This window comes from Pinus tabuliformis, chromosome 5_1 (genome assembly GCF_031772625.1).
Source record: "Pinus tabuliformis cultivar Carrire ecotype Pingquan chromosome 5_1, CPIR1, whole genome shotgun sequence".
Classification (NCBI taxonomy): domain Eukaryota; kingdom Viridiplantae; phylum Streptophyta; class Pinopsida; order Pinales; family Pinaceae; genus Pinus; species Pinus tabuliformis.
This window is the reverse complement of record NC_142305.1, coordinates 920,520,574-920,541,857: the sequence shown is the minus strand read 5'-3', so window position 1 is coordinate 920,541,857 and position 21,284 is coordinate 920,520,574. Positions and strand designations below refer to the sequence as shown.

General features: G+C 45.5%; 1 protein-coding gene across 1 annotated transcript in view; it reads right to left on the bottom strand.

Annotated features, from left to right (window-relative positions):
• SULA (NAD(P)-binding Rossmann-fold superfamily protein) overlaps positions 1-21,284 on the bottom strand; it is a 608,848-nt gene that overhangs the window by 136,256 nt on the left and 451,308 nt on the right. The window contains exon 9 of the mRNA XM_089431599.1: positions 15,521-15,581. Within this exon, the coding sequence (XP_089287725.1) occupies positions 15,521-15,581 (61 nt within the window). The remainder of the gene's footprint in view (positions 1-15,520; positions 15,582-21,284) is intronic.

The window sequence follows — 21,284 nt, the reverse complement described above, 5'->3', positions numbered from 1 at the left end:
CGATCATTGATTCATCAACAGGAAAAGTATAAGAGAAGACTTGAGGATCATTTGGAGACACACTGGCAGATACTCAGTATCTCAAGGAAAATTGATTCTCAAGTAAAGGAGATCGATTTCAGAGGGAGAGTTGCAGGGTGGAGGAAGAGGAGGGCATCAACAACAGACAGTGACTGAGGAGGAGGTGACACAGGGACAGTGGGAGACAAAGTCGAGAGAGACACAATCTAGAGGAGAGACGTAGCCCTCACGCAGGCTGACGCAGAAGGACGTAGAGCCACTCAGAGCCATGTTGGGCCACGCAGAGTGACATAGAGGTGACGCAGGAGTGGGAGCAGGGTCTCCAAAGTGTCAGATAGTCTCAAAGGGAAAGTCTCAGGTGTTTTCTTTAAATTTCTCTGTAAAATCATTCTTGTAAAAGCAATTGGTGCTGAAGATTAATAAAGCCCTCATCTGCTGCACCAGTTTTCCCACATTGGGTTTTTCTGGGGACAATTGTTTAAAAACAACTGTGTTGATGTGATTGGTTCTTGTGCACGTATTTTTTCTCTGGGTAATCATGTGATAACTGCAAAAGAATTTATTGTAATATTTGCTGAAGGGATTTCGTAAATAACTTATTGTGAATAATAAGTAGGTGAAATAAATCAGTTGCTACTGTAGAATTTTAGTTTAGAAATTTTCACACGTCAGCTCTCCCGGCTACTACGCTGCCTCTCTGCAAGCTCTCTCTGCCTCTCCGTTTTGTATTTTTCGGAAAGTCCTCCCAGATTCTCTCTGCCCCTCAACTACAAGATCTCCCCAATCGATTTTCTTCTTGAGAACTTCTGTAATATTCCTAATTATCCATGGCTAATTGGAATAGTCGATTTTGTCCAATTTTTGCCTTCTATAGTTATTTATAAATTAAAAAAGTGAGGACAGGGGACATAACTCATTTTAAGAATAAAAAGTCACTTCCTAGTAGCACAACGTTGTGACTTAAGGAGGAGCCAAGGGGGCCAAAGGGGGACATAGAAATGGGGCCCACGCAGACACATGGAGGGCTGCGTAGGAGGGAAGAACACATGGCAAGAGGGGAATCATGCAGGAGGAGGTGAGCCTAGGGATTGTGAAAGGCAGAGGCTATAAAATAGAGAGGATCCCCCTCGTTTTGGATCATTCCGTTATGTGCATTTTGAGCTAGTCGTTTCGACTTCTGAGCACGCTGGCTGTTTAGCTGGTCTGCAGCATTGTTTAGTGCATTGAGTGTCTCCGTTCAGAGATCTCGCCCTTAGCCCCGGGAGACTTCGAGTGCCTGCTCGGGCAAGGTATTTCCGTCGGTATTTCAGCAGTAGTTTTATCAGCATTTCAGTAGCAGTTACATTAGCATTTTGGAGGACTGCGCAACACTTGGAGAGGGACACAATTATTTTTGGTTGTAGTGCTGGATTAGGGTTTGCAGGTGGAGTTATGCTGCGAGATTGAGCAGGGGCCCAGCTCTTGTCTCATTGGAGGATTTTTGGCAGGGTTTCAGGCAGTGTTTCAGGCAGAGTTTAGAGGGGTTTTCTTCAGTGGCAGCGCAGGGCATTGAAGAACTGCGCAGAACCCCAAGAGGGTATTTTTCGGGGGTTGGCCTTTCCAGGAAAGCTTCTTCGGTTTTTCTAGGTTTCTTGAGTAGAGCCTGAATCCAGAGTTTTAGCTTTTTCCGAGGAGGGGAGCAGCCCCAAATCATCATTTGTTTCCTAGCAGCAGCAGCAGCATCCACGCAGAGAGGCCATTTTTGTCATTCTGAGAGTATTTCTTCACTTGCCTTGTGCAAGTCGAGGTGCCATCTGTCTAATCACCTCTTGTACTCATTTTTATTGCTCAATATAATAAAATGGCTTAGCATTTTTCACTGCATTTCTTGTGTATCTGCTTATATTTCTGGTTTACATTGTTATATGCTGTACCACTGTTATTTTATCACTTTTGGGTGATTATATCATTTGCACATATTTGGTTGGAGTTTTTGTTGGGGTTTGAGGAATATTCTGGGTTAGCAATATTACAGTGGTATCAGAGCATAGATCTGGCTCAGCCTGTGGAGCTAGCAATCTATGACACCAGGGGAAAAACCCTACATTTGTTACAGAGGTAGGAGGTACAGAGACACTGGACATAGGGTGGAGAATACCTACGGGGAGGGAGACTGTGTTCCTGTGGTGGACGCAAAACAGGTGGAGCCTGTGGTAGGCACAAAACAGAGAGAGCCAGTAGTGGACACAGAACAGATGGTCGACAAGGACGGGAAGAGATTTGCGGATATGCTCCTCAAATCAGTGCAGGATCTATCGAGGCAGATTGAGGTGATGGGGCAGAGATTCCGACAGTAGAGGCTAGACAGCGTGAGAGCCCACGAGTTTTTCAGATTGGTGAGGGATCAGGTGCATCCCATCACTTGCCAGAGCAGTGTGATACTGCGCAGCAGATAGCCTCACATGCCCCTACACGCTCTACCATGCCCACTTTCTTAGGAGCAGACACGGGGGTCGTATCCCAGCAGGAGGCAGAGCCCGGACATATGGGCGATTATTTTGCAGAGTACCAGGCCTATGGGCAAGAGTTCAGGGAAGCCCTCTCATTCAGAGATTTTGTTCAGCTCCAGTGGGGTAGCAGACCCCGTGACCATCAGAGGGTGTACCGACATTACCACGATGGCAACACCCATTGTGCAACGAGTAGATTCCACTTGCCTACGTTTGATGGCTCATCAAACAGTTCGGCAAAGTCTTGGGTGGAGACGCTGGACATTTATTTCTAGATTAACCAGATCTCGGAGGCAGAGGCCATCAACGTGGCAACATTGCATTTGGATGGCGAGGCCCAGGATTGGTGGTTTCATGGGATGGTTACACTCGGGCACTCTACAGTGACAACATATGCTGAGTTTACCAGGTGATTGATGGAGCGATTTGACTCGAGGGATCCAGAGCAGCATTTTGTTGAGCTGACAAGGCTCAAACAGACAGGGAGCCTAGAGACCTACATTGCAGATTCCTTGAGGGTCTCCGTGATGGTGTCAAACCTATCCACGACGCGGAGGGTCTATATGTATGTTGAGGGGTTAGCAGAGCCACTTCAGGGTTTAGTCCGATCCACTAAACCAGCCACACTCTAGGACGCTATCAGCAGGACCTGAGACTTACAAGATGTCTTACCCAGAGACAGACTTTTCAATCTAAGGGGAAGGATGTGAGGATTCCTCCTCCAAAGGGGAATCCAGGACGAGTACAACTTGACGACGATGCCAGGAGGGCGCTGAAGAAGAAGCGGTTGTGCTTCCCCTGTCAGGAGCCATGGGCACCAGGACATAGATGTGCTACTGGCAAAGCACATTTTTTTGAGGTATTCTCCGAGAGCAGTGGAGAAGAGGATGACGAGGAGGATGTGGAGGCAGGAGATAGCCATGAGATAGCCATGCCATACAGGGGCCCTTGCCACCTCCACCACCAGCAGTAGGTGGTGCATCTTTTACACCCACCGGAGGGGCCCTTGCAGCGTTGCGAGAAGTTCCCAAGTATCTGATGCTACGCATACGAGGGACAGTATGTGGCCAGCACATATCAGTTTTGGTTGACAGTGGGGCAACCCACAACTTCATTGATGCACAGATGGTTGAGCGAATAGGTATTCAGACAGAGAGCTTCGATGGGTTTTTAGTATTGGTCCCAAGAGATCAGACCATGACGTGTGCTCGTTATGTCCCAGAGCTTTTAGTGACGATGGGCACCTACACATTGACTGACCACTTTTTCGTGGTCAATATTCCGGACACCAACATGATATTGGGTGTTCAGTGGCTTATTACTCTAGGGAAGGTCACGATGGATTGGAAGAGCCTAGAGATGGAGTGGGATGATTAGAAGACAGGGAGGCATGAGAAGATACGGGGACAACACACATATCCGCCTTAGACTGTGTCCGCTCATCAGATGGAGGCAGTCTTTCGGAAGGGAGACATAGAGTGGGCAGTGGAGCTGCATGCATCGGAGGCAGGGACAATAGGGCAGATGGTACATCCAGAGATCCAGTCCATCCTTGATCGATATGCCATAGTGTTTGGAGAGATTCCACCAGGACAACCACCAGATCGGGGGTTTGAGCACACTATCGAGCTTGAGCAAGGCATCCAAGCAGTGATCACCACCCCCTATAGGCACCCCAAGGCCTATCAAGACGAGATTGAGCGGGCTATCCAGGAGTTGCTGGCTCTTGGGCACATTCAATCGAGCACGAGTCCTTTTGTTTCTTCTGTGGCGTTGGTGAAGAAGAAGGACAGTACACTGAGGATGTGCATCGACTACAGGGCCCTGAACAAGAAGACCCTGAAGAACAGGTACCCCATACCCAGGATCGATGAGTTGATGGATGAGTTGAGAGGGGCACGTTTCTTCTCAAAGATTGATTTGAGATCGGGGTATCATCAGATTCGCGTGAGGGAGCAGGACATTCCCAAGACCACCTTCAGGTGTCACTATGGGCACTTTGAGTTCTTGGTTATGCCTTTTGGGCTAAACAATGCCCCAGCTACATTTCAGTCCTGCATGAATCACATCTTCCGTAGTCACTTGAGGAAGTTTGTGTTGATATTCTTCGATGATATTCTCATTTATAGCAGGACTTGGGAGGAGCATCTCCAGCACATTGAGATAGTGTTGCGTATCTTACAGGAACAACAGTTCTATGCCAAACTCTCCAAGTGTGAGTTTGGGTTGACGGAGATATTGTATCTGGGACACATCATAGGAGTGGACGGAGTGAGAGTCCACGAGGAGAAGATCAGGGCCATCAGAGAATGGCCGGAGCCGAGGAATGTGATGGAACTTCGGGGCTTCATTGGCATTTGCACTTACTACTGGAAGTTCGTCAAAGGTTTCTCACAGCTTGCTGCACCCGTGACAGATTTAACGAGGAAGGGGGCTTTCAGTTGGTCAGATACAGCGCAGCGAGCCTTTGACAGGCTCAAGGTGTTTATGAGCAGCTGCCCAGTGCTTGCGTTGCCAGATTTTATGCAGCCTTTTGTTTTGGAGTGTGATGCATCAGGAGAGGGGATCAGCGCAGTGTTGATGCAGGGAGGTCACCCTATAGCCTTTGAGAGCCGGAAGCTCCTTCCGCACGAGAGATTGTACTCTATATACGACAAGGAGATGCTGGCCATCATGCATGCATTGGCTAAGTACCGACAGTATCTGGTGGGTAACAGGTTCAGGGTGAGGACTGATCACAACAGCCTGAAGTTCTTTTTGGAGTACAAGCAGCTACAGGAGAGGCAGCAGAAGTGGATCAGCAAGATCCAAGCATATGACTTTGACATTGAGTATGTCAAGGGTAAGAACAACGTGGTAGCATATGCCCTTTCACGTAGACCAGCCACGTTGTCTCTTATGAGCTTGGATACAGATTGGAGGGCTCGACTCTTAGTAGAGTACTCCAAGGACAGGTTTGCATGTGAGGTTCTAGATGGGCAGGTGGCAGATGACAGGTACAGGGTGGTCGATGAGATCATCTATTACAGGGACCGGATCTTCTTGACTGAGGGGTCTTAGCTCAAGAAGAAGATAATCCAGGCATCACATGATTCACTGTTGGCAGGACATCAGGGGTTTACCAAAACCTACAGGGCCGTTAGGGAGAGATTCTCATGGAAGGGCCTCAAGGAGGACGTACTCCAGCAGATCTGGGAGTGCGATGTTTGCCAGAGGAACAAGGGAGAGATGAGCCATCCCGCGGGATTATTGCAGCCTCTTCCAAAGTACGCACACTTTTTTGCCATATCCGCACACTATACAGCAGCAAAGGTGGCCGAGCTGTTCTTTAGAGAGATCTTCAGGCTACATGGTCTTCCTAAGACCATCGTCAGTGATAGGGATAGCCGTTTCATGGGCGGGTTTTGGCAGGAGCTTTTTCGGTTGGTGTGGACGGAGTTGATACCGAGTACCAGTTATCACCCATAGACGGATGGGCAGACAGAGATAGTTAACAAGTGGCTGGAGGGCTACTTGCGTAACTATGTCAGTGGGCAACAACAAGCATGGTTGAGGTGGCTGCATCTAGGGGAGTACTGCTACAATACTTCACATCACATGTCCATTGGTATGTCACCATTCTATGCTTTATATGGGTATCATCCTTTATCTTTTGCTGACATGATGTTTGGTGATAGCAAGGCTCTTAGAGCCAAGATATGGATCCAAGAGAGTCAGGATATTCTCTGAGCTCTCAAGGATAACATGGCTACAACACAGAACCAGCAGAAGCTGTATGCCGACAAGGGTCAGGTGGAGAGACAGTTCGAGGTAGGGGACATGGTCTACCTAGGGTTATAGCCATACCAACAGTCGTCACTAAAACAAAAGGGGGTTGAGAAGCTTAAGCCCTGCTCTTATGGGCTGTACAGGGTGATACATAGGGTTGGACAGGTTGCATATGAGTTGGAGCTGCCCCAAGGCAGCAAGATTCATAATGTTTTCCATGTATCATGCCTGAAGAAGGCATTGGGGCAGCAGGTGACAGTGACAGATGAGCTACCACCCATGGATGACGAGGGGCATTTGGTATTGCAGTCGGAGGCCATCATTGATACCAAGGAGAGGCAGCTGCGGAGCAAGACGGTCCAGGAATTCTTGGTGAGGTGGAAGAATTTGCCGGATGAGGATGCCACTTGGGAGAGTGAGAAGATTTTGCAGCATCCATCACTTCAGTTGCTTGAGGACAAGCAACATTTTGCTGGGGGAGACTGTAATATTCCTAATTAGCCATGGCTAATTGGAATATTTGATTTTGCCCAATTTTTGCCTTCTATAGTTATTTATGAATAAAAAAAGTGAGGACGGGGGACATAACTCACTTTAAGAATAAAAAGTCACTTCCTAGTAGCACAACGTTGTGACTTAAGGAGGAGCCAAAGGGGCCAAAGGGGGACGCAGAAATGGGGCCCACGTAGACACATGGAGGGCTGCGCAGGAGTGAAGAACACATGGCAAGAGGGGAATCACGCAGGAGGAGGTGAGCCTAGGGATTGTGAGAGGCAAACGCTATAAAATAGAGAGGAGCCCCCTCATTTTGGATCATTCAGTTATGTGCATTTTGAGCTAATTGTTTCGACTTCTGAGCACGCTGGCTGTTTAGCTGGTCTGCAGCACTATTTAGTGCATTGAGTGTCTCCGTTCCGAGATCTCGCCCTTAGCGTCGGGGGACTTCGAGTGCCTGCTCGGGCAAGGTATTTCTATCAGTATTTTAGCAGTAGTTTTATCAGCATTTTAGTAGCAGTTTCATCAACATTTTGGAGGACTGCGCAGCACTTGGAGAGGGACGCAGTTCTTTTTGGTTGTAGTGCTGGATTGGGGTTTGTAGGTGGAGATATGCTGGGAGATTGAGCAGGGGCCCAGCTCTTGTTTCATTGGAGGATTTTTGGCAGGGTTTTAAGCAGTGTTTCAGGCAGAGTTTAGAGGGGTTTTCTTCAGTGGTAGCGCAAGGCATTGAGGAGCTGCGCAGAACCCCAAGAGGGTGTTTTTTGGGGGTTGGCCTTTCTAGGAAAACTTCTTGGGTTTTTCTAGGTTTCTTGAGTAGAGACCGAATCCAGAATTTCATCTTTTTCCGAGGAGGGGAACAACCCCAAATCATCATTTGTTTCCTAGCAGTAGCATCCACGCAGAGAGACCATTCTTGTCATTCTGAGAGTATTTCTTCACTTGCCTTGTGCAAGTCGAGGTGCCATCTGTCTAATCACCTCTTGTACTCATTTTTATTGTTCAGTATAATAAAATGGCTTAGCATTTCTCGCTGCATTTCTTGTGTATCTACTTATATTTCCGGTTTACATTATTATATGCTGTACCACTGTTATTTTATCACTTCTGGGTGATTATATCATTTGCACATATTTGGTTGGAGTTTTTACTGGGGTTTGAGGAATATTCTGGGTTAGGAATGTTACAACTTCTCACCTCAGAAAACCAATTTCCTCAATCTCTCTGTGTGTGTTTCCAAATGAACCCCAAGCCTCCATTTTATACTTTTCCTGTTGAGTCTTCAACGACCGAGATTAAGTCTCTAATCAACGGCTAAGATTAAAACATGACTTGATTCACCTTCTAGATCATTCTCACCCATATTTTGATTAATACCCATTAATGTTTTAATTTCCCTAAGTTTAGACTTAGGAACTCCATTAAAAATATCAATTATTTTAATAAAATACAATCCCGGTGGAATTTCACTAAACGGTTTCTGGGTTCTTTAGAACTCACGTGCCTTAGCCTCTCCACAATTTTTCAAGGCTAGAGCACTTCCGATGCTACCAAACACTAACACTCCAGTGCTTAGAAAATTCCGGGAGATTTAACCTCGTGATCTCCACCAATAACCCACAAAAACCCACAAAGGAATTGGCCAAATGTTGACCTCAGAATTTCAGCCCAATTTCCCCTAGCTCCTCTAGCCGCTAATTAAGTTGGGATCTTTGTTTGACCCCTAAAATTTGCCCAAAAAATTATGCCAAATTAACCTTGGCCTCTCCTCAATAAACCTAGAAAAACCTAGAAAGGATTTGTCCTAGTTTTGACACTCCAAAATTTACCCCAAGATGCTCGGCCCTCCTTTGTTGCTGGAAAATGTCATCTATGATAGTTGGAGTGTTTTTTGCTCCTCAACGGCTAGGAAATCTCCTCCAATTCCCCTCCAATCAAATCCCAAATAAATCTAGCTCCTCAATCCCTCTCACCGGGTCTCCAACAAAAAGTTGCACCACTCCCTGAGCAGTCTTGGGGAAGAATAATGTAGGCCAAACTACCAAATTTGTTCTGCTGAGAAAGGCACCACTGCTCCTAGAAATTCCTCATTCTGGCAAGTATTTGTGTGAGGAAACAACCCAACAATAACAAATCTCCTCTCCAGCACAATACCTCTCCAAGCCTTGCATAACTCCTTTTTCTGCATTCCAATGGTGCTAGGAATTCGTGCTACTGCGTGGTATCCTCCCAGCTACCAAAGAAGAGTAGAATTTTCCTCCCTATGGTGGCACTCGTGGTCCACCAAAGAAGAGGTGAGATTTCCCCTTGGAAACCTCTGGTGCTAAACAACACCTGCGACTCAACTAAACAACGTTAGCAACAATGTGTAAAATGACAAATTATCAAAAGTGCTCTATGTTGCCTTCAACCCCTATTTATAATTGTTGCCTCCTTTTTCCTTGTGGGTCCCTTAGCCAACTATTTTGACCCCCTTCCCACACAATTGACTTTTCCTCCAAGGTGTGCGTATTCCATGAGGGGTGGCCTCCACATTCCACTAAGGTTGGAATTTTGGATTTCTCCTAAGTCCTACGTAACCAAAATGTCTCTAATGCCTAGATTACAAAATTGTGCTAGTTTTAGCACTTCCCCAATAAACTCCGTTAATCATATTAAAATGAAAAATCAAAATTGGGTATATTACAATCCTCCCCGCCAAAAATTGCTTGTCCTCAAGGAATGCCTGAACAAGCATCCTCTCTAGCTGTTGAACCGCATTGTCACTGCAAAATGTGCCAGGGTCCTAGATGCGCCACTCAATCATCCTTGACCTTTGCACTGTCTTGACATGAAGGAATCCCTCAATACCAGGATCCCAAGCCATCCTTTCCAACATGAATCTCCCCCTGCTCCACTCACTATCCTACCTCGTATAAGTACTAGAAGTCCCCTACATATAATCAATGAGTGGGGGATCATGATAATGTGGCACTGTGCCCAACTCTTCGTGAAGTTGTCCTACCATGTAGGTCATCCCATGCAATCCAAGAGTATAATCTCGAAGGTACCACCCAATCCCTACAGAGATTAGACCTCATTCACGTGAGATTCTCCTGATATCATCCTGTTGACCAACCTGCCATGCTAATGAAGTCCCCCACTCCATCAATGACATGCTAAAGCCCAATGGAAGATCTGCATGATCTCCCCCTGTAGTAGCCAGCTCATCCCTAAAGGTTATTAAGTTGTGAAGAGTTGTAATGCTCAGGTCCCCTGTTAATCTCAGAGTGGTGCCACCATGTTGACGCTGTGCTACTTTGACTACGACATACTCCCCCTCGTGCGCGGACTGTATCCTCCTCTCCTAGGGCCTAGTGGCGAAAAATTTGTGAAGGCCAAGCTCATCCTGCCTGGGCATCTCCATGATGCCAATATCTACACCTCCACTGCTGATCTCGACCCTGAGCAACAACAGGATAAGTCTGCCTTGCCATGCAGTGGAGATCTCAGTGATCTCCCATGTGTCAAACCCAAGGTGAACTAGATCACCCTCTGCCATGACCCTGCTCATCACAAAATGCAGTGATCCACTCGCCAACCGGATCCCTAGATCCCCCAACCATACTGGGAGCTCATAACTCCCACGGGATGTCGCTACGTAGCGCTGCTACCTGCTAGAACCATCTGGCCCACATCGCTAACCCCTGTATGTATCCCATGGGTGGACCCCAAATCTCAGGACTATGTCCCACGCATGCCAACCTGCCCTGCTCATGCCAGACCATGGGGTGAAATCCGTTATCCCAACTCCTGATGATACACATGGATACTGCTCGGAGTCTGGGTTCCCTCCTGTAGATGAAGTCTAACATCCATCATCCCTTAGGTTCCTATGACACCTCAGACTGTCTCGCCAGAAGTGCATCATGCAATTCCCTCGCAATCGACTCCCCACGTGTGAGCCCAGGAGTGGAACCTATGCTACCTCGGCAATAAACCATGTCGTCCCTAAGCCTGTATCTGTCAGCCCGTGCCTCCACCAAACGTCTCAACTGGAGAGTCATGGGTGGGTAGGTCCCCAAGGGTATGATCAAGAGTCTGCAGGGGTACTGAAGAATAACCCTATGGATGCCCCTCTCTCTGCCTCAGATTTGTTGATAAACGATTCATACACCTGTCTCTCTTGAACATGGTGTCCTTAGGAGCTCAACCGCATCCTCGTCGATCCCGGGTTAGCTGCACCTAACGGTACACCTAATGTCCCTGTCCACAAGTCTCATTGGAGGCAACGCTCCAAGGGCTTGTCATGTCGCACCATATGCCACTGCATAGCACCAAGTACCACCACACTCCTTGACATGCCACTGTATGTCGCAGCCTATCCCTGTACACCACAGGATATCCCCGGCAACTGCTATACCACCCTGTACCGTCCCGTGCCCTATCTGTGTCAAGGCATCAATCACTCCTTGCATGTACTCACTGCGATGTGAGGCACTCCCACTCCGTAATGCAGTCCAACACACTACCATGCATCTCTATGCCCACCTGTAGACCACTGCTAGCATGCCCACGTGTACTTAATGTGATGTCCGATAATCCTACTCTACAACGCAATCCAACACACTACGGCGCACCACCATGCATCTCCATGTCCACTCGTCGACCACTACTTAATGCTAGATTCTCCCACACATCCCTGGATGTGATGGCCTAGAGTTGTGTCTCTACGTGTCGGCCCACACTCGATTGGTTTCATCACCTCCACCGTCACATCAGTATACCCACCGATGAATGGATCTCCACTCCAAATCCTCCCTGAGGGATCCAAGAAGTGAATCTCCCTATGTGTCAGTAGTGATGCCACCACTGCTCTGCTCCTCTACGTCCTCTATGCCCCACACAAATGTGAAGAATCCCCAGCTCCATACAAGACACTGTCTAGTGGCATGCCAATGCCACCTCCTCTGATAAACTCCTGCCAGAGTATGTTGATCATCCCGTGATCTCATGTACAATCGTCATGCCAAGACAACCTAAGGAGTTTGTCCATAAACTGGTTTCCTACTGGCGCTAACCAAAACTCCCCTAGCAAATGTGCACACTCAACTGCTAGGTCAACTGTACCATCTAGGTTGTAATCAACCAACATACTTGGGAAATGATAGGTAGTCCCACCCGGATCCCAATGCCAGTCTGGGCTTCCGGTATACCCAGTGCCTGGAAGTTCTTACTGAGCTACACCTGTGCCCACCACCATCTCCATAGCCCACTCCACTGATTACCAACTCAGAATCTGTCGCCATCCAACCCCAAGAGAGGGATCAAATGCACAAACTCCTGCACATAGAACAACCCCAACACGCGAATGCTGCACCCTATGTAACTTCGATCGTCTCATCCCACTATCTAGGTCAACACATGAGATCTGACTAGGTAGCTCTATCTCTCTCTCTCTCTCTCTCCAATGGGAAAATGTGACCCAACAGTGCTGCTAGCCCTGTCTATGTATGCCTGAAGAGGGTTTCTCTGACTCTCCAATGTGCCCTATAATTGTACCATTAGGGAATCCAACCATCCCCTAATGTGAGCCAACTTGGCCACTGACTGGGCACAAACAACTCTCATGCCCTCTAACTCCTCGTTCTACATCAGAATAGTCTCTCATCCTGATGTGGCCTTCCTTTTCAATGCTAGAAGGTCGGCCTGAAATTGATGACACTGTTCTGTGCGACCATCATCCAATACCTTTGTATCTCCTAGCGCCTCATCAAGGGTGGATACGTCTCCTGGCACCTCACCCATCTGTTGTGTGCTGCTATCACCCAAAAACTCGGACACGACCCTGGTCACCACCTCAATGGATGGCACTACTAGGGTATGCTCTACTCTCTCCACTAAGATGTCAACTAGCATGGTCAAGGAAGTCTCCAACACGGGTGACCCCTGCGTCACACTGGGTGTATCTACTTGCTCCCCACAATCCTATGTAGATGGTTGCACCCCCACGACCTGTGCAACTCTAGTGTCTCTTCTGTAAGGAAGAGGATAGATCTGGTTTGACACCTTCATCAACTAGGTCAAGAATTCGCACATATGAAATCCTCCTTGAGCCATGGGTTGTCTACGGTTTAACCCGTCACTGTGTATGCATGCACAAATCTTCCCTGATCTAGTTGGCTACCCTACATTTGGCCAAGATCATGGCTCTGATACACTGTAATATTCCTAATGGAAATATTAAGTAATAACAACCATAAATTTCTTAAATGAAACCAAAGATAAAAACACTGCAAAATAACAACACATTAACAATTTATCCCCAAAGAAGTTGAGCCATTTTATTATATTTCATGGTAGGAGTACAATAGGCGAGAACAAGTGCACGTAGGCTTGCCAACGGAAAGCTAGACAAATCCTAGGTGAGAAAACAAGGTGCCTGGATGATGGGAAGTGACTTCTCCTCTATGCTCTACGCTGCCCTTGAAATCTGGATTGTTGGCTAGAAAGAAATGGCTGTTAGGGCCTCCTCTGGTGCTCAGAAAATTTTGGACCCGAGCTCTACACTAATAACCCACAAAAACCCACGAAGGAATTGGTCAAATGTTGACCTCGGAATTTCGGCCCAATTTCCCCTAGCTCCTCTAGCTGCTGGCTAAGTTGGGACCCCTGTTTGACCCCTCAAATCTGCCTAGAAAATTCTGCCAAATTAATCTTGGCCTCTCCTCAATAAACCTAGAAAACCAAAAAAGGGTTTGTCCTAGTTTTGACGCTCCAAAATTGACCCCAAGATGCTTGGCCCTCCTCTGCTGCTGGAAAATGTCATCTGTGATAGTTGGAGTGTTTTCCGCTCCTCAAAAGGAAGGAAATCTCCTCCAATTCCCCTCCAATTAAATCGCAAACAAATCCATCTCCTCAATCCCTCCCATCGGGACTCCAACAAAAAGCTCCACCACTCCTTGCGCAGTCTTGGGAAAGAATAATGAAGGCCCAGCCACCAAATTCATTCTGCTGAGAAAGGCATCACTGTTTCCGGAAATTTCCTCCTTTCGACAACTATTTGTGTGAGGAAACAACCCAACAACAACAAATCTCTTCTCTCCGGCACAATACCTCTCCAAGCCTTGCGTACCTCCTTTTTCTACGTCCCACTGGTGTTAGGAATTCATGCTACTGCGTGGTATCCTCCCAGCTACCGAAGAAGAGTAGAATTTGCCTCCCTAGGGTGGCACTCGTGTTCCACTAAAGAAGAGGATGAAATTTCCCCTTGGAAACCTTTGGCGCTAAAAAACACTTGTGACTCAGCGAAACAACATGAGCAACAATGTGTAAAATGACAAATTATCAAAAGTGCTCTATGCTGCCTTCAACCCCCTATTTATAATTGTTGCCTCCTTTTTCCTTGTGGGTCCCTTAGCCAACTATTTCGACCCCCTTCCCACACAATTGACTTTTCCTCCAAGGGGTGCGTATTCCATGAGGGGTGGCCCCCACATTCCACTAAGGTTGGAATTTTGGATTTCTCCTAAGTCCCACGTACCCAAAATGTCTCCAATGCCTAGATTACAAAATTGTGCTAGGCTTAGCACTTCCCCAATAAATTTCGTTAATCCTATTAAATGAAAAATCAAAACTGGGGATATTACAGAATCTCTGTTGGAATACTCTGCTACTGCTCCCTAAATCTCACTCCTGCTTTCCTTCTAGCTTGAGCTCTTCTTCCTCGCTTGACTTCTACAACTGGATAATTCGATCTGCCAAGGAACTCACTCTCCCTGTGTCTCTGGTGTGTCTATCTCCATCCGCATCGACCTGCTCCTATAATCTCTCATTGGTGAAACTACGACCATGATTAGATCTTCATCAACAGCTAAGCTCATCTCATACTCAATCCGTGTGAGTTTCTAGAGCATTCTCACCTTTCCTTAATTAATTGCTATTAATTAGCCAGTTTTCCTAAGTTAGACTTAGGAAAAATTTAAATGATGATTATATAATTTAATTAAGGTGTTTCGCAAGCTTATCTTGCAAAACCTTTTATGGGTTTTGAAGATCTTGTGTTCTTAGCCTCTCTAACACAAATGAAGACTAGAACACCTATCCAATGCTACAAAACTTAATGGATTAGAGATTTTATAATTAAGTACAATTTGGGAGTTAATAGGTACTAGCTGCAAACTCATGATTGTGATGAAAAATAAAAATGTCAAACTACATATAATATGAGGTGTAACATTAGGCTCCAAATGGGGACACATGCTTTGGAAGTGTATGAGAACCTCAGAAATCCCCGGTTGACCTTTTCTCTTAACAAGGTGAGCCATTATGTTGCTGTAAGAAGGTAATTTAGAGCATTTATGAATTAAAGCTTATTGAGATCATGTCATAAAATGAAGAATTCTGTAGTTTTTAAAATGGGCAAACATAAGAATGAGTTTGACTAGAGAGACAGATACAATTAGAGAACCAAAGCAAAATATCACTGAATATTACTCTACAATCCAATCCATTCAAGAAAAATTCAACATTATGACATATGTATTATTTTTTATGTTTATAAACAATAGAAGGATAAAATATTATATCTTCGTTGCCATTTTTTTGTATTCCTTGATCTTGCTGCACTAACATCACAGAGTTTAAGTGATTTTTTGTTATCATCATTAGATATCAATCTTCATTTGCCCATTTAAAGGAAATAAATTTCAAAGACTCGAAAGCATAATAACGCATTAATCTACCAATATATGGAACAAAATGCTTACCATTGTTTTCCTGATCCAATAGGACCTCCAGCAAACAACCTAAAAAGTGGGATCATTTTGGCTGCCATCCAATTCAACAACAATAATGAAAATGATTAATACCTTCAAGCTAATCTCTAAGAGAAGCTTTGCAATGATGTTTGAAAGACTAGTTGAAATAAAACAAATGATACTTAAATTTTACATTGAAAACTGATATTAGATCACAATGTCTCCATGAAATTACAATCTCAAAAGGGTCCAGAGTACATCTTTTTTGGTAAAGATACTTTTATATTAAAATGTCATGTATATTTACATCAGGTGAGAAACAGAAAACAGAAGGGTAAATACAATGGTATTTACATCGTCTTTCCTAGAGCTACAAGAACAAAAATAAAATCCGAATAGGCTCTACTATCTAGGCTTTAACAGTTTGACATCCTTGATCAATAAAAGACCTTTCGCCGAGATTAGTAGATGCTGCGAGTGAAACTCCACAAGATGATCTTGGAATAGGGATTGAAATGTTGTAGAGATAAAAGAGATTTACTGCAGAGTCCAAGTACCAACTGAAGGGGTTAAAATTGCTCGATATCACTTCTCTTGAGCAAGCAATCCAATTCACATAGAAGGTAGAGTCCAAACTATAGAAAGTGCTTTCCAACCGGAATCAACCCTATCAACTGTAATTGTGAAATAATGGATTGCAAGATCCTCCTCCTTCACTTTCTTCTGATTATCCTTTCAAAAATGGAACGAAAACAATGGATATAATAAGGGTTCAATTCTGACATCTTCTGAGGGTAACCGTAAAAAATAATGCATATTATAAGAAGCATAGTCCATTCCATTGATGAGAATTTCAAGCTATACGTTAAAAAGGAAAATCTCCACTTATAGAGTAGAAGAAAGAGGAGCATGGTAAGGTTGAGATAGCCAACCCAACATTTTCTACTCCTAATCTGGTTGTTATGAACAAGGATAACTCTGTCAGCAATTGTGAGGCTCTCTTTAATCACAAATATCATGTCAAGGATAACTTCATTATGCTAATCCTAACAAAGAGACTCAAAAGAAACTGATTTCTTAGCAACTAGCTGGAGATCATTGAAATTCAAGTAAAACACATTCTGTTAGTATATGTAGCTTGGGCAGGTGTTCTAGTCTTTGGAGGTGTCAATGAGGCTTGTGTAAAATTTCAAATTGAAAAATACCATAGATAACAGAAGCAATGAACCAGCTACAGCTACTAAATTCAGAAATGCACAACCATACACATTTAAACACGTAAATATGGGCAAAAACTCTTAGTCATTTCATTTATTCTGATAGATACGAGGACAATAAATGAGATCAGGGGAACCTGGACTTGTTACTGCAAGCTAATCAAGTCCCGAGTGAAAATGGAGCTGCCCAAGTGCTGGAAACTGTTCTCCCCAAATCTCTGCGCTGAACTAGAAATCACTGCCACTGCCACTGCCACTATAGGTGCACTAAGATTTCGGCCCTCAGATTTGCTCCAAAAATTCTGCAAAATTAAATGTAGGCTTCTCACACTGGCTCCAACCAAACCCATAAATGTCTCACAAACCCAAGCGATGGAAAGGGTCCCGGAATAAGTTGTGCCCTCTAACAATTTCTGTTGTTGGCTGCTGAATGGAGCTAGGAATTCTATCCTTAGAAGTGCTCAGAAAATTCTGCAAAATTAATCCTAGCCTCCGCTCACCAAACCCATAAAAATCCAGAAAACATTGGGCCTCGTTCCAACCTTCCGAAATTATACCCAAATTGTGAGAGCTTCCCTCTCAGCTGGGTAATTTGTGCTTCCTGAGAAATAGCTGCCAAAGCCTTCCAAAATTAGTCGAGAACATCTCCAAGAATTCTCCTTTTGTGCTCTTGTGAATCCTCAGCCACAACTCCGGCTCAAGCCTCCACAACTAAGGTGCTCCTCTAATGACTGCGGAGGCCCAATCAAACTACTTCTGCGCTGGCCCGAGAAGAAGTTCCCTCAGCTTGACCACCAAACCACCAAAAAACGCTACTGGATGCCAAGAGAATGTGCCCCTAAATTCACGGGACCAACTCTATCATGAAGGTCACTCCCCTGAGATGTGCATGGTCCCTTATTGCGTCTACCCTGCTCCTCAAGAGCTCGAATCTCCCGTGAAACCCCTCTGGAATAGCCCCAAGAATGTGGCAAAGGCTCCCCTATGCTGGCACTCGAAGTCCACCAAAGTAGGAGTTGAGATCTGCCCTCCGAAATCTTGTGTGCTAAACAACACTCTGTTGACCCAACTAAACAGCTTGAGCAACCAATGGTTCAAATATCAAATTAGCCAAAGGTCCCCAAAATGAGTGCTCCACCTTCCATTTATAATTCCTGCCCCTTTTCTTTCCTTGTGGGCTCCACCCAATGGATTTCCTTGTCCCTCCTCTCTCCAAGTTGAGCTCTCCAAGGGGTGTGCATTCCCTTATGTAGTGGCCCCCACCTTCCACTAGCTCAACGACTTTCTCTTTTCTCTAAGAGGGTCCCTTTCTTTACCCAAAAATTAAATCTTCTTTTGATTTATCCACTTGCCTAAGTTTTAATGCCAAAATATCTCCTAATTACCAAAATTGCAAAAATGGAAATTCTTCTTAACAAAATTAATTAATTGGGGATATTACAGTCCTCCCCACTAAAAATTGCTTGTCCATAAGCGATGCCTGAACAAGCACGCTCTCGATCAACTGACCCAAATAGTCACTACAAACAATATCGAGGTCCCAAATGTGTCATGGAGTCATGCCAAACCTTTGCACTTTCCTGCGATGAGGGAATCCTTCAATACCAGAATCCCAAGCCATCCTGATCAGCATGACACATCCCTCGCTCCCCTCATTGCCCAGCCTGGCATGGACACCAGACGCCCTCTGCATATTGCCACTAAGTAGAGCATCACAGTAGAAAAAAACCTGATCATCTCTTCATGAAACTGCTCTACTGAATAGTCCCTCCTGTGCATATCTATAGACTCCTGAAGATGCAATCCAATCCAATGTGGGATTGAATTCTCGTCTGCATGATCTTCCCCTGATCTCCTCCTGTTGATCACCCTGCCATACTAGTGTACTCCCCCACACCATTAACAGACCACTAAAACCCAATGGAAGATTTGGATAACCTTCCCTTGTAGAAACTAGCTCATCTCTACGGGTAGCTAAACTGCTAAGCCCTGTTATACCAGAATCCCCTGCCCATCGCAAAATGACCCAATCTTGTTGACATTGTGACACCCCACGTCATGCCCGACTGCTTAACGCACTCGTATGGGATCCTCCTCTTCAGTAACACTTAGCCACTATATCTATCACGATCAGTGATGCCCAACCTGCAAGGGCAACTTAATAATGCTCAAGTCCACCACTCCACGGTTAGCCTCAATCTTAAGCAACAACCTGCCTCGCCATATGATGACAGTCTCAGTGATTCCCCATGTGTCAGTCTCGGAAAGAATTGGATCATTCTCCATCGTAACCCTGCCCAACGAGAAGTGGAGTGATCCACTTGCGACTCGGATCCCTGGATCCCCAAACCATACTAGGAGCTCACAAATCCCATACCTCATGGGTTGTCGCGGCGCTAAAGCCAGATCATCTCTGATCCCTACATGTATCCCATAGGTGGTCCCCAAGTATCAAGAAACCATCCCACGCATGCCAATTTGCCCTGCTTCTGCCAAACCACACAGTGAAATCCATTATCCCAACTCTTGATGATATGCCCAGACACTGCACAAAGTCTAGACACCCTCCTATAGATGAAGTCTACCATCCACTGTCCCTCATGCTCATGTAACACCTTAGACTGTCTTGCCAAAAGTGCATCATGCAGCTCCCTCGCAATCACGTCCCCAAGTGTGAGCCTAGGGGTGGAACATATGCTACCTTGGCAATAAACCACGCCATCCCTAAGCCTGTAATCATCAACTTGTGCACCTACCAAGTGTCTCAACTAGATAGTCTCCTCCCTTCCCATGATACACAACGTCTCATCCAATTGCCTAGGGTGAGACTCCCATGTACTGTTGCTTGAATGGAGAGCATCGAGGGGCAACAACCAAATGTTGTGCAACTGTACGCAACACTAGAGGATGATGGATGGATAGGTCCCCAAGGGTATGATCAAGAGTCTGTTAGGATGCTGAAGAGTAATCCTACGGAGGCCCCTCTCTCCACCTCGGACCTGCTGATAACTATAATGTTCCTAAATAGGAAATTAAGTGATAAACAAAGCAAGCAAACAATCCAGCAATCAGAAATGTGAAATACACATCAGACACCCATGAAAACGCTGGAAATAGAGAATTGTTGAGCCATTTTATTAAATCATCAAGGGCAAATACAATAGTGAATGGAATGGTGCACCTGGGCTTGTCTCTAAGGACAAGCGTGACAAAACCCAGGTGAGCAAATGTTGATCTGAAGGTTGCCCAACTGCTACACTAGAACTGATCTGCACTGCCCAGAAACTACGTTGTCTGTTGGAACAAAATGGCTGGAATCATTGCTTCCCGTGCTCAGAAAATTATAAAACTTCAGCTCACGGATCCTCAACAAAAACCCACCAAAACCTAGGAAGGGTTTGGCTTAGTTCAAACTTCTGAAACTCGACCCCCAAGGAGCCCATCCTCTGTTGAAACTAGCAAACTCAGCCTGCCTGAATGAAGCTGGGAAAGCTCGCCAAAACTACTCCAAATCATTGGTATGAGACCTATGAATTTCCTTCGGCCCCAACTATGATTCCAGTGTTGTGACTCTTTCTCTCAAGACCCACTTGATGTGCAGACTGGCCCTCTGCGCCATCCTCCAAGGCTAGATTTCGCACTGCCTGTTTGCTACACCCACCTGCTCCAAAACTCCTCCCAAGTGTTGATCTCCTAATTTCCTTCAACTCTCCCGGTTCCTCCAGCTAGTGCTGGCCCAATGAAGCTCTATCCACAACTGCGTGTTCCCTTCTCTGCTAGCCCAGAAATACGCACTGTTGGATGGTAGTTGAATGTGCTGGCTATGGATTTTCCCTGATGCTCTTCAAGATGCTATGAAACTACCTTCCTAGGGTGGCACTCAAAGTCCCCCGAAGGTAAGGTTGGATCTCCCGCTTGAGAGATTAGTGGCTAAGTAACCAATTGACTTGGCTAAGCAGCTTGAGCAAATAGTCAAGTGATTTTCGAAATGCAAGAATGGATGATATGCCCAAGTGAGGAGCTCTTCCTCCTTATGATATTGTGGGCCCCTCCAACCACCATATGAATTCCCTCTAAGGCAATTCGAATTGCCCAATATTCTTTCCCACGTGGGTGGCCCCCACCTTCCACTAGAGCATCATTGTAAAAGTCAAATTTTGAAAGTTACCTTGTAATTTTTGAGAAATTGACTAGATCCAAGTGCAAAGCTTAGTGATTTTTCTCCTGCTTCAACAACTATACGAGGGTCAAGGCCAAGCCCCGATAGATCGCGTTTTTTGCGTGGTGTGTTGTGTTGTCCATCTTGACATGTTTGTTCTGATTCTTGGTGCGGAGCTTCAACGCTACAATGTCTAAGTTGATTAATTTGTTTTTTGATTCCAACAAACTTGAAGGCACAAAATCTTATAAAACATGGCACCGTCTCATCGAAAGCACTCTCATTTACAATGAATTATGGCAGGGTATATGTGATGGAGATATTAAGCCGAATAAACCCACAGATGCAGCTGCACTAGCAAAATGGGAAGTTAAGAATGCCAAAGCCTTAGCTCTTA